The following is a 12,910-nucleotide window of genomic DNA, read 5'->3' as shown; positions in this document are numbered from 1 at the left end:
CCCTGACGACGCACAGCCCTGCGCCGTGTAGCCAGGCCAACCTACGTCTCAGGTGTAGACCAGGCCTCAGACTCCCAGCTGGTATCTTCAGAGTTACACCCAATAGGCTGACACAGCACAAGGAGGGGGGTAAAGGGCTGGCCCAGGGCCCAAGGGGAGGGGGCGGCACCCAGGGCTGGCACAGCCCCCAGGGGCACCAACAGGCCCAGACCCTGGCCAGTGTTTCCCAAGCTGCAGGCCAGGGGCCACCTCCTCCCTCGTCCCAGCCCCCGGTTCCATCGCAGACCCCAGGCCTTGGCCACAAGCTCCAGCACCTCAGTAACCACAGCCAGGCCACGCCGCCCCCAGCGTGGGCCCCGTCCAGCTCAGTGACCCCCCCACACCACGTGTCGCTGCTCCCCTCTCCCCCATCCAGCCCCGCTGCCCCCCGGCCTCTCTCCCACCCCGAACAGCCTCGTGGCAGCCCCCGCATTGCCCACATCTCCTGTGTTAGTGTTACTTTGCTGCGGGCCTCCTCCTCACAGATCCCCCACCCCTGGGCACCCCCACATATACACACAGATTCCCCCCCCGGCACACAGCCCCCACCCATGGGCACCCCCACATATACACACAGATCCCCCCCCCGGCACACAGCCCCCACCCATGGGCACCCCCATCCGCACATAGATTCCCCCCCCCCGGCACACAGCCCCCACATATACACACAGATTCCCCCCCCCCGCCACACAGCCCCCACCCATGGGCACCCCCATCCGCACACAGATTCCCCCCCCCAGCACACAGCCCCCACCCATGGGCACCCCCTACATATACACACAGATCCCCCCCCCGGCACTCAGCCCCCTCCCATGGGCACCCCACCCCATCCACACACAGATACCCCCCCCCCCCGGCACACAGCCCCCACCCATGGGCACCCCCCACATATACACACAGATCCCGCCCCCGGCACACAGCCCCCACCCATGGGCACCCCCCACATATACACACAGATCCTCCCCCCAGCATACAGCTCCCCCCCTACAACCCTCTCTCCTCCCTTCCCAGAGGATCCTCCATTTACAGCCCCACCCTAGGAGCCCCACCCTGGGAGCTGGAGGCGGGAGCGCCCCGTGTAGGGTGGGCAGGCTGCGCTGTGCACAGGGGCTCGGGCTCCCGATTCATTCCGATAAAAAAATCCCTTAATCTGCTGCCTTTGAAGTTGGACCATGAAAGCAGCTCCCCGCTGTGCAGCACAGGGGCACTGGAAGCTCCCAGGCAGGCTTTGACGAGGCCCAGCCCGGTCGCTCCCCAAGTCCCGGAGGCCGGCAGGAGGCAGCGAGACACTCTGCCAGCTCCCCCTGCTCACGCCCGCACGGCCAAGTGCTGCAGCACCCCGGGACACCAGTGCTGGCTCGGAGGGCAGGGCAGGGCCACAGAGCAGCCACCAGCCTGCTGGGCAACGATGCTGCCAACAAGCCCATCTGGCACCTACGTAGCTCAGAGCCACAAGCAGCAGCACAGTGCGCTGGGGACAGAGGGGCTGATCACCCCATTGTGCAGGGGGGCGGGCCGCGGGGGTTACTGGCCGAGCTGGGAGGGTGCCCTGCTCTGACCTGCCTGCCAGGCACCGCATTCGCAGCTGTTTGGCGAAGGGCAGGTGGGAGGGAAGCCAGCCATTGCACCAGGCAGACGGTGTGCCAGTGAGTGTCATGACCCCGCAGGGTGCTACTGGCTCTCACTCCCTGTGTGCAAACAGAGGGAGCTGGGGGGCCGTTACAGCAGGCAGGAGAACGAGATTAGCCTAAATCCTGCAAGGTGCTCAGCTCCCAATGGCCTCTCAGCACTTCACCCTCCGCTGGGCTGCGACACATCGGGTGGGAAGCAGCATCGGGGACAGGAGTCAGTCTCCCTCCCCCCACCCCTGCCTCTCTCTGGGCCCATGTGAGCAGCCGGGAGAACCCGCGTGCCCAGGCACAGACCCCTGCCCACAGCTGCCCGCTCAGCCCCAAGGAGCGAGGGGGCGGGATGCCAGGGTAAACGGGCAGCAGGGCCTTTCCCCTGGAACCCAGGATGAGCCTGGTGCAGAGGCCATGGCCAGCGAGGCAGGGGCTCGAGGGAGCCCCTTTCCCCCCCAAAGCAGCAGGCCACTGAATGGAGAGTGCCCGAAAGCACCAGCCTCTCAGAGCTCACCTGCTGCCACCAGGCCCCGCCCCCACTGCAGCCCAGAGCGCTCCTCGGCACACAGGCCCCGAGCTCACGTCAGCCAGTTGTTAACACGGGCGCTGTGACCCCAGCGAGGGCCAGGACATGCTGAGCTTGTCGGCTGCAGGCTCGAACGCGCCGAAGGGTGGGGGGCAGAGCCAGGCAGCGAGATCAGCCGACAGCATGGTCGTCTCTCACCGATCACCACTCGCACGGCCGCATAAATTCAACCACAAACAGCCTCTCTGGGTGGGAAGCCAGGAATGCGCCGAGTGAACACTGGCCGGCCGCCCCACCCCGCACTGCACAGCTGGGCACTACCGAACGCAGGAGATACCAACTACATGCACCGCGGGCGGCTCCGTGGCGGGAGGCAGGAACAGGCAGACCAATGCTTTAGCAAAGCTGTTTGATGTGGGGCAATACTTTTCTGCCCAGGGGACCTGCCTGGTGAGATGCCAGATGCCAGGGTGCGTGGCAAGGGCAGACACCCTTCCAAGGGCAAAGAGCCTACGTCTTTCACTCACCTTTCAATGATGTCAGCGATGGTGCACGCAAACATGAGGAGGCCTTCGGGCATCTGCAGAGCCACTAGGAGAGAGACAGATCCCCAGGGTTAGCACTGAGCAGGTCATTTCCTTCGCAAAGCAAACACCTTGGTACAAGCCTGACGACACCCCTGGGCACACTGAGCCACACACAGCGCAGTCCATCTGCCTCCGAGCCAGAGCTGCCCCCAGCGTGCTGGGACACCGGCGCACTCCGCCCGTAACTCCCAGCATTGCTGCTGGCTCCAGGAGCCCCTGAGCACTTCCTAAGGGGAGGGAGTCAGGAGTCCTCTGCACTGGGCAGCTGCAACTCTCTGCTCCCTGGCCACTCTGGGGAGGAGTCGTCACAACACGGCAACGATGCAGGAAGGGGAGAGCTGGAGAACTCCCTGCAGCTGGGTGGTGAACCCGCCCGGCACAGCGAGGTGCGTGGCCCCAAGGTGCAGGCCAAGCACCAGGGCTCAGGGTTCTAGGCCAGCACCTCTGTGCCCAGGCCCCACGTGCTGCAGCCCAGCAGTGAGCCAAGACCCTCCCGGGTGCTGGCCCAGGTGACAGGCAGCAGGTTTAAAGCAAACAGCAGGAAGTGCCTCTTCCCACACACACAGCCGGCCCAGGAGCTCGCTGCCAGGGGGTGTCGAAGGCCAGAAGTAAAATGGGTTCCAAACAGAACGAGGCTAGATCCACCGTTGGCCAGGCTGGGCAGGGACACGAGCCAGGCTCCAGGTGTCCCTAAACCTCTGTTTGCCAGAAGCTGGGACGGGACGCCAGGGGCCGGATCACTCAACAGTGGCCCTGTTCTGTTCGCTCCCTCTGCAGCCCCTGGCACTGGCACTGTTGGCAGACAAGAGGCAGGTGGGCCATTGCTCTGACAGTGTGGCTGTTCTTATGCTAACAGTCAGACTGGGACTCAACCCCCTTTGCTGTGCTCCAGATCCTCGGAGAGGTGAGGGACGGTCCCCACGCTGGGGTGGGGACTGAGCGCCGGAACTGTGGCCTTGAACTCCAGCTGCAGGTCCCATTAATCCCGTTATTCTCTTAACTCTAGATCCCACTAATGCATCCCGGCCTTAATGACCCGAACCCACGGTCTCCCTCCCCAGATCCCCGGCTGACAGAAATCCCCAGGCTACGGAGCCCTGCCCGGGCAAACACCAGCTCTATTTAAAGACATTGTTTTAGGCCAGTGGGTTGGAACCACGCTAATCTCCAGCTGCCCCGACTCACAAAGCTCTTCTAAGGCTAAGCACTCGGCTTACCCAGCCAGGGAAATCCGGGCTTCAGGCACCTCAGGAGGGGTCCCAGAGCGCCGCTTCCTCCCCAGCCAGCCTCTGCTGCCCTGGGACGTCTGGAAAGCAGCGTGGGCCCCATCTGCCAGCCCTTCCCAGTAGGGCTGCCAAGCCATTAAAACAATTAATCCTGATTAATAACACTGTTAAACAATAATAAAATACCATTTATTTACATATTTTTGGGTGTTTTTCTACATTTTCAAATATATTGATTTCAATTACAACACAGAATACAAAGTGTACAGTGCTCGCTTTATATTTATTTTTTATTACAAATATTTGCACTGTAAAAAACAAAAGAAATAGTACATTTCAATTCACCTCATACAAGTACTGTAGTGCAATCTCTTTATAATGAAAGTTAAACTTACAAATGTAGACTTAGTTACAAAAAATAACTGCATTCAAAAATAAAACAATGTAAAACTTTAGAACCTACAAGTCCACGCAGTCCTACGTCAGCCAATCGCTCAGACAAACAGGTTTGGTTACAATTTGCAGGAGATAATGCTGCACACGTCTTGTTTACAATGTCACCTGAAAGTGAGAACAGGCCTTTACATAGCACTGTTGTAGTCGGCATCGCAAGATATTTACATGCCAGATGCGCTAAAGATTCATAGGTCTTCATGCTTCAACCGCCATTCCAGAAGACATGCATCCATGCTGATGACGGGTTCTGCTCGATAACCATCCAAAGCAGAGCGAACCAACACATGTTCATTTTCATCATGAGTCAGAAGCCACCAGCAGAGGTTGATTTTCTTTTTTGGTGGTTCAGATTCTGTAGTTTCCGCATTGAAGTGTTGCTCTTTTAAGACTTCTGAAAGCATTCGCCACACCTCGTCCCTCTCAGATTTTGGAAGGCACTTCAGATTCTTAAACCTTGGGTCGAGTGCTGTAGCTATCTTTAGACATCTCACATTGGTACCTTCTTTGTGTTTTGTCAGATCTGCTGTGAAAGTGTTCTTAAAACAAACATGTGCTGGGTCATCATCCGAGACTGCTATAATAGGAAATATATGGCAGAATGTGGGTAAAACAGAACAGGAGACATACAATTCTCCCCCAAGGAGTTCAGTCACAAATTTAATTAATGCATTATTTTTTAATGAGCATCATCAGCATGGAAGCATGTCCTCTGGAATGGTGGCTGAAGCATGAAGGGACATATGAATGTTTAGCATATCTGGCATGTAAATACCTTGCAACGTTGGCTACAAAAGTGCCATGCGAACACCTGTTCTCACTTTCAGGTGACATTGTAAACAAGAAGCGAGCAGCATTATCTCCTGCAAATGTAAATAAACTTGTTTGTCTTAACAATTCGCTGAACAGAAATAGGACTGAGTGGACTTGTAGGCTCTAGAGTTTTACATTGTTTTGTTTTTGAGTGCAGTTATGTAACAAAAAAAAAACTACATTTGTAAGTTACACTTCAGGATAAAGAGATTGCACTACAGTACTTCTATGAGATAAATTGAAAAATACTATTTCTTTTGTTTATCATTTTTACAGTGCAAATATTTATAATAAAAAATAATAATATAAAGTGAGCACTGTACAGTATGTATTCTGTGTTGTAATAGAAATTGATATATTTGAAAATGTAGAAAAGCATCCAAAAATATTTAATAAATTTCAATTGGTATTCTATTGTTGTAATAGTGCGATTATCGCAGTTAATGTTTTTGCGTGCATGGCGTGTGGTAACTGTGATTAATCGGCAGCCTTGCTTCCCGGATAAGGAGCAGAGAGCCCAGCACATGCAAGGCAAGAGGCACTTCACACTCCCCAGCCCAGATATTTCAGGGCCCAGGGCAGGTGGCAGGGCTCCAAGGAGCCCAACTCGCAGCACCTTGCTCTGAGCACTAGCACCCTGCTCGTCCCACTGGGGCAGCGAGTGCCCAGGGCTCGGCACAGCTGGCTCGAGGGGCTCCGAATCCTTCCTCCCCCCAGGGTAGAATCAGCTCCAGCCCTGGGCCCCGGACTGCCGGCCAGAAAACAGACTTGCCTTCCCAAGTGAGGCCTGTGCTTCCCCCAGGTGCTGGGAGTGGGTGGGGGAAGCACAGGACAGCTGGCTTCCCCTCCATTAGCAAAGCACCTGCCCCTCTGTGCCCCACCGGCTCTCCGCTGGCCTCCCTGCTATGACCCAGGCCCAGATACACACCTCCAGCCCATCACATCCCCTCCCCACCAGGTGCTGGCACAGGGAAGCCTTGCCCCGAACTCCTGCCCTCTCGGGTTCAGCTGCAGCCCCTTGCCAGCGAGCCATGCGCTGGCCTCTGCAGGTGCACATCTGAGAGCCCAGCACGGCTGATGGTTCAGCTTCCAATATTCCCCGAGAGGGCTAAAACCTAAATCCGAGCCGCATGTTTGCATTTCATTAGAACAAACCACACAGCACAGGGGTGCCCAGGCAGCACCATGGCCAGGACAGCCCACACACTCCCCTCTGCCTCCTCTCAACCTGAGCACCCCCGGGGGACAGGGCATGATGGTCTGGGCCCCGAGAGCGACCAAGCCAGACAGGAGTGACACATACTCAGATCTCTCAATGGTCCCAGCACCTCACAATCCTCAGTGACCCTGCCAGGGCAGAGCTGCCGTCCCCACGTTACCGGTGGGAACCGAGGCAGGCCAGGGACTTGTTCAAGGTCCATGGGGAGCCTGCAGCAGGACAGGGAGCCGAACTGGGTCCTGGCAGATGCCCTAACCCAGGGGTCGGCAACCTTTCAGAAGTGGTGTGCCGAGTCTTCATTTATTCACTCTCATTTAAGGTTTCACGTGCCAGTAATACATTTTAACGTTTTAGAAGGTCTCTTCTATAAGTCTATAATATAGAACTAAACTATTGTTGTATGTAAAGTAAATAAGGTTTTTACAATGTTTAAGAAGCTTCATTTAAAATTAAATTAAAAATGTAGAGCCCTCCGGACTGGTGCCAGGACTCGGGCAGTGTGAGTGCCACTGAAAATCAGCTCGCATGCCGCCTTCGGCACGCGTGCCATAGGTTGCCTACCCCTGCCCCTAACCCCTGGGTCATCCTTCCCCTCAAAGGTCACAAGAGCATCCCACGGGTTCATCGTGACCCTGTCGCTCTCTGTGCTCCTCGCCCGATCAAACATTCCAGGCTGCCAGGGCCCCCGGCCAGTCACAAACCCCAGAGCTGCATCTCCTCAGCCCCTCCACACGCCCCAGCTTCCAGGAACCCGAACAGTGCCGAGGGCAGAGAGGGCACACTATGGGGGCCCTGTCCACACGATCATCTCACACACCCCACTCATGAGCCCTTCCCCGCCCACCGCCTGTGACAGCCCGTGCTCACCTGCCCCCCACCAGTACAGCGTGCAGTCCACAGTTCAGACACACCAAGCACCTCTCCCTTCCCAGCACCCATAGGGGCCTGCTCCTTTCCTCCAGGGCATGGGTGGCCCAGTGAGGATCGGGAGTCTGATGCACTATTCTCTGCACTGGCAGCCCATGAGGAACAGTGCAGAGCAGGCTGTGGCCAGCAACCCCAGCCAGGGAGAGGGGCTGGGGCATTTACTCGTCAGCCGCTGAGGCCATGGGGGAGATAAAGCAGCTGCCATGAGCTGAAACCACATTCAAGTCAGAGATGCCCCAGCAGAGACCAGGGCACCTGCGCCTCCCTCTCCCCAAGCCTGGAAACACGCAGCCCACACAGTCAGGAGCTCATGCCTATGTCTGCCCCTCCCCTCGTATCAATGGAACTGCTTCCCAGGACCCCAATGCCGCCCCCCACCTTTGGGGGGCCTTGCCCTTCACCCATATTCCACCTGGGCACTGGCTCACCCGGGTGTACCCCCCAATCCCCAAAGGCTCAGCCAGGAAGCGCAGGGAAAGAGGAAAGAGACAGAGCTGTAACTGGAGCCCTGGCCAGCATCCCAGCCCAATCGCCAGCAGGATGACAGCTACATGCAACTCAGCCTGTCCTGTCTAATGTGATTATAAACCTGAGATACAAACACGCTCAATCGTCGGAAGAGTTATGGCCCGCTCCCCGTAACGTTAAATGCCGGCGGTGTGGCAGCTGCTTCCCAGTCTGACTGACAGCTTGGCACAGCCAGCAGCCAGCAGTACGTTCCCCTAGGGAACCTAGCCCCAAGTGCTCTCAGCCCACCTCCTGGCCTGGCCTTACAACACACCCCCTCCGGACTGATTGGGACCCACACGCCGGCGAGGGCCAGGCACGTTCTGACTCAGGAGGGGCCGGGGCTGCGACAACAGGGTCAATGGGATCTAGCCCCCACGCAGCCCCAGTGGTGAGCTGGTGCACGAAGCCCGCAGGACGCTAAGAGTGCAGCATGGCCCCAAGCGGCCACTTACCTCTCTTGGCCTCGGCCTGCTGAATTCTCCACACTGTCTTGTAGATCTCAAAGTTATAGTTGCTGGGGAGGGCTCCAACTGCCTCCTGCAGCTCCTTATTGGTGAGAATTGCCTCGGGGATCTGCATAGCCACCCGTCGGCGCTGGGGTCCTCGGCCTGCAAGGAGAGCCAAGGAGCTTTTTATACAGAAGCACAAGGAGCCAAAGGCTCCATGAAGAGTGGGACGGCGCTGAGCCGCTGGCCACCCACCAGCCGCACATGCCGCACCTGACTCCGTTAGCTACCACCGAGTCTGACACCTGGCTCCCGCTGCACAGGGAGACAGGCCATCACACCGGCAGAGCCGGGGGAAAGCCTGGCTCTGTCCAGCCAGCAGCAAGGACTGGTTGGGAGGCACAGTGAGACATGCTGGATGTGTCACAAAGAGGGAACCACCTATTGCCTCCAGAGGCCTGATGATGCAGCATCCATCCAGAGATGCCAACTCACTCAAACGACTCCAGAGCTCAGACCCCTCTGCTCGCCTGAGAGCACAGGAGACCCACAGTCCTGCAGCATTCCCGCAAGGCAGAGACCCACAGAAGTCCCCACACCCGCCCCCCAACCAGAGAGACTGACTGGGTGCAGGACAAGGGGAGGGGGTTTCCACCCCCCCAGCAGCCAGGCTCCGTAATGCGGGGAGGCACCAAGCCTGCTAATCTAGCACAGCCGGGGGTGGGGGGGGTGTCGGAGGCGCAGAGTAACTTCATGCTCTGACCCCTCGATAAACTAACATTAAAGGCAAGAAAATGCTACAATGAAAGCTGTGTAATTACATTCAATCCTGCTGAGTGATGCGGGAGCAATGGAGGGGGCGAGGGGCAGCTGTCGGGGACTGCACTGAGCCCAGATTAGAAACTCCGAACAGAACTAACTGAGAAAGGCTTGGCCACAGCCCCCACCCCACTGACATGCACAGAGATGGGGGCCTTGCCCAGAGCCAGAAACCCACTGCCCAGGGGCCGCTCAGCGCCAGTAACCCAGCGGGGAAAGCTCTGCTGAGCAGCTAGGGGCAGCACCGCCTTCCAGGAGAGGCAGCGGCCAGTCACTCCAAGCCGAGTTCAGGGGAAGGACAATGACGACTCCCCGGAGAGCAGGAGTCCAGCCAGCGACAGCGGAGGAGCTGGTGCCTGCTCCAGCATGACCCCATCGCCCCATGACATGAGGCCTAGCAAGGCTTCTGTGCAGAGACCACTTCCACTTGCCAGCCGCCTGCGTCCCAGACAGTGCCCCCCCACCCGCCATCCAGGGAATGCGGAGAAGTCTGTTGTTCTCTCAGGCAGCTGGCAAGTTTAAAGGTGACCACCATGCGGCTACAGGGGCCCATAGGCAGGTCGGAAGGTCCTACACACTGGGTCACCACGTACAAGCTCCAGCCGAAGCGCCCCCTCAGCGGTGAGGAGTGAACGGACATCCTGCTACCCAGAGCCCAGCAAGCACCCCAGAACCAGCTCCACCTGCAGCCCCTCGCAGAGCCAGCACGGGGGGGGGGGGGGGGGGGCTCTCGCATAAGGGCTGCCCTGAGCCCAATTCACGACTTGGCCCCAAGGGAGTCCCAGGTTAAGGCCGAGTAGCCCTAGCACACACTGCCTGCCAAACGTTTCGCACACACTGACACTAAAGGCTGTGTCTGAGGGAGCTCCCCTGCTCCTATCCCCAGACCCTGCCTCCAAGGGAGCTCCCTGGAGACAGCTCCCCCTCCCCAGCTAGAGCCCATCCCAAGAAAGCTCCCCTTCTCCCTGCTGGTCCTCTGCCCCCACAAGCACTCCTCTTCCCTCCCCAGCCAGGACCCCACAGGAGCTCCCCATCCCACCCGCTACCAGAGTCCCACCAACTGGCCCAGAGCCAGCACTGCCACAAGTGTGTCCAGAATGCCCTGTGGAAGGGGCGGCAGCAGGCTGGCACTCCTGTAGGGACAGTGATCTGCAAGGGAAGGGCCCATGTTACTTCTCTAGTATCTCACTTGACAAAGTGATGGGAGCTGTAAAGAGCAGGTTTCTATTCCTGTTTTACCATGACTGCTCGAGACCCTTTTGTGGGACTCTGAATCAGAAAGGTGTCAGCAATCCGAACACTGCCAGATGCAGCGTAAGGGCTGCTTTATTTATGCTTGCAAAGGGCCCTTTCATGACAGTGCCTCACAGCGAACAGGTGTTCGTTGCTGTCTGAAGGCCAGGTGACTCACGAGCTGCTTTGCCCACTCACTAAATGAGTTATCCAGGCTCCTGTGAAGCAAACTGCCCGGATAAATTAAATGCTACAAAGTAACTTAGACAACTGGGACACTGAAGTCCTTATGGCTGACTGGCTTCGTCTCAGCCATGCCAGGCAGGAAAAGCCCCTGCTGACCGTTCTGTCCACCAAGTGAGCAGCAGGCAGAGGTGACTGGAACGTGGGATAGATCTGGGACCAAGGAGACGCTGGAGTCAGAGAATGTATTCCGAGCACAGCTCAAGGCTGATGGACCCACCCTCCTCACTCCAGGCAAAATTAATGGTCCCACAGCAGCCACTCCCAGCAGAGCCTCCCTTCAGACTAGCCAGCATCCTCTGCAGAGCGCATCTCTGCGCCACACACGGGGCGTGTCACCTCATGCTCGGGCCCAGAAGCTAGCGCTGCATGGGGGTAGGGGCAGGCCTAGCTCCTGGGGAAAGCACCCGTCAGACAGGGTTACCGACCCTCCAGATTGGCCTGGAGTCTCCAGGAATTAAAGATTAGATGAAACCTCCATGAAACCGTCCAACCAAAGTTGGCACCCTCAGCTCCTGCTCCTGCCCCCAGCATGGCACGTCAGAGGAGGTTGGTGCGCAGCCTGGCCGGGAGAACCGGGCCCGAGCAGCCACTGCCCCAAGCCCCGAAGGGCCAAAGCTCGGGACATCTGATGAAGGGGGGGGGGAGAGACCCATCGCGGGTCCTGGGACCGGCTGCAGCGTGGGACGCGCTCACACACTCTGGGGACAGACAAGCACGTTCCCCTCCCCTGGCCTGCAGGGAGCCACGGGGGCGGTAAAGGCCCCGGAGCCCGTCCCCTGGCGGCGGGGGCGGATCCGGGGCCTTCGCTCTCTAGACCGGTCCCAAGCCGGGGGATACGGGCCAGGTCATTCTGGGGCCGGATTGAACCGGCCCCGGCCCCTGGCCGGGCGGGCGGGACCCCTCGCTCTCCACAAACCAAGGTCCCACCTGGCGCCGCAGCCGGTAGCTCGCTCCGCGCCGGCAGCTCCTGGGCCGCCATCGCAAACAAACCCACGTGGAGGCCGGAAAGGCAGCGCCAATAGAGCTACGTGTGAGCCACCAGATCCTAGACAGGAGCAGACGCCGACCGAGCAATCGAGCATATGGGGGCGGGGCCTCTGGAACGCCCTGCCCCTGGCTGTTCCCATTCGACCCCACCATGGGAGGGAGAGCTCTGCTCCCGCGCCGCAGCAGTGTGTGGGGCTTGAACAGCGCCGAGCGCCCTGCCTAACACCCCCCTGCTCCTGCCCCCGGGGTGTCCCCTGCCTAACACCCCCCCACATAACACTGCCCCCGGGGCGCCCCCCGCCTAACATCCCCCTGCTCCTGCCCCCGGGGCGCCCCCCCGCCTAACACCCCCCTGCTCCTGCCCCCGGGGCGCCCCCCCGCCTAACACCCCCCTGCTCCTGCCCCCGGGGCGCCCCCTACCTAACACCCCCCTGCTCCTGCCCCCGGGGCGCCCCCTGCCTAACACCCCCCTGCTCCTGCCCCCGGGGTGTCCCCCGCCTAACACCCCCCTGCTCCTGCCCCCGGGGCACCCCCCCCGCCTAACACCCCCCTGCTCCTGCCCCCGGGGCGCCCCCTACCTAACACCCCCCTGCTCCTGCCCCCGGGGCGCCCCCTGCCTAACACCCCCCTGCTCCTGCCCCCGGGGTGTCCCCCGCCTAACCCCCCCCCCCGCATAACACTGCCCCTTACTGTAATTTTCCCCCATGGCACACAGGGGGCTGGTTTGTCCTGCAGTTTGCAGGGCTCATAGCAATAACATGCGACTCGCACTGTATGAGCTGCGTCACATTCAGCGGGTGGTGGTGCAGATTATACACAGGACGGTGTCTGGGCAGAGCCCTCCCATGCTGGCTCTGAGCCAGGAGCTCCAAGGCCAGACTTACTGGCATAAGCTGGAGCAAGGTGCAGCTGCTCTTCTCTTCAGTGGAAGCCCAGCCCAGCCCGACCCCGGCCCTCGCATACAGTGCAGGCAGAGCCGGATTCATCTTTTGTGGGCCCTGGCCCCCACTGCACCCATATTTCCCCCCAAGACCCCACCCACTGCTCACATGGAGGTGAACAGAGAGGCGCAAGGCATAGGGAAGGGGGGAGGCAGAGGCCTGGAGGGGGGTGGGAGGGAGCCCAAGGAGGGCTGGGAGGCTGAGAGGTGCAGGGGGGCCATGGGGCAGAGAGCAGCTTGTGGGGTGGGTCTCCATGGCTGGGGGCAGCAGGTTCACCCACACAGCCCAGGTTGGGGAGCCCAGTGGGAGGGGGTGG

The 12,910-nt window shown here is 59.4% G+C and overlaps 1 protein-coding gene across 6 annotated transcripts in view; it reads right to left on the bottom strand.

The window, feature by feature from the left end:
• DPH1 (diphthamide biosynthesis 1) overlaps positions 1–12,910 on the bottom strand; it is a 135,695-nt gene that overhangs the window by 42,817 nt on the left and 79,968 nt on the right. For 2 of the 6 annotated variants that reach the window (XR_010593838.1, XM_065573194.1), the window contains exons 1-3: positions 11,092–11,452; positions 8,375–8,530; positions 2,715–2,778 (exon numbers count right to left, since the gene is read on the bottom strand). Coding sequence is in view for 5 of the 6 variants with exons in the window: in XM_065573194.1 (XP_065429266.1) it covers positions 2,715–2,778; positions 8,375–8,530; positions 11,092–11,197 (326 nt within the window). In the remaining variant the exon portion in view is untranslated. Of the gene's footprint in view, positions 1–2,714; positions 2,779–8,374; positions 8,531–11,091; positions 11,453–11,593; positions 11,882–12,343; positions 12,445–12,910 lie in introns of those variants that run through there. The other 4 variants (XM_065573198.1, XM_065573195.1, XM_065573197.1 and 1 more) reach the window with 4 other exon arrangements.

Source organism: Chrysemys picta, chromosome 19 (genome assembly GCF_011386835.1).
Source record: "Chrysemys picta bellii isolate R12L10 chromosome 19, ASM1138683v2, whole genome shotgun sequence".
NCBI classification, from domain to species: domain Eukaryota; kingdom Metazoa; phylum Chordata; order Testudines; family Emydidae; genus Chrysemys; species Chrysemys picta.
This window is presented reverse-complemented; position numbering and strand designations above follow the sequence as displayed.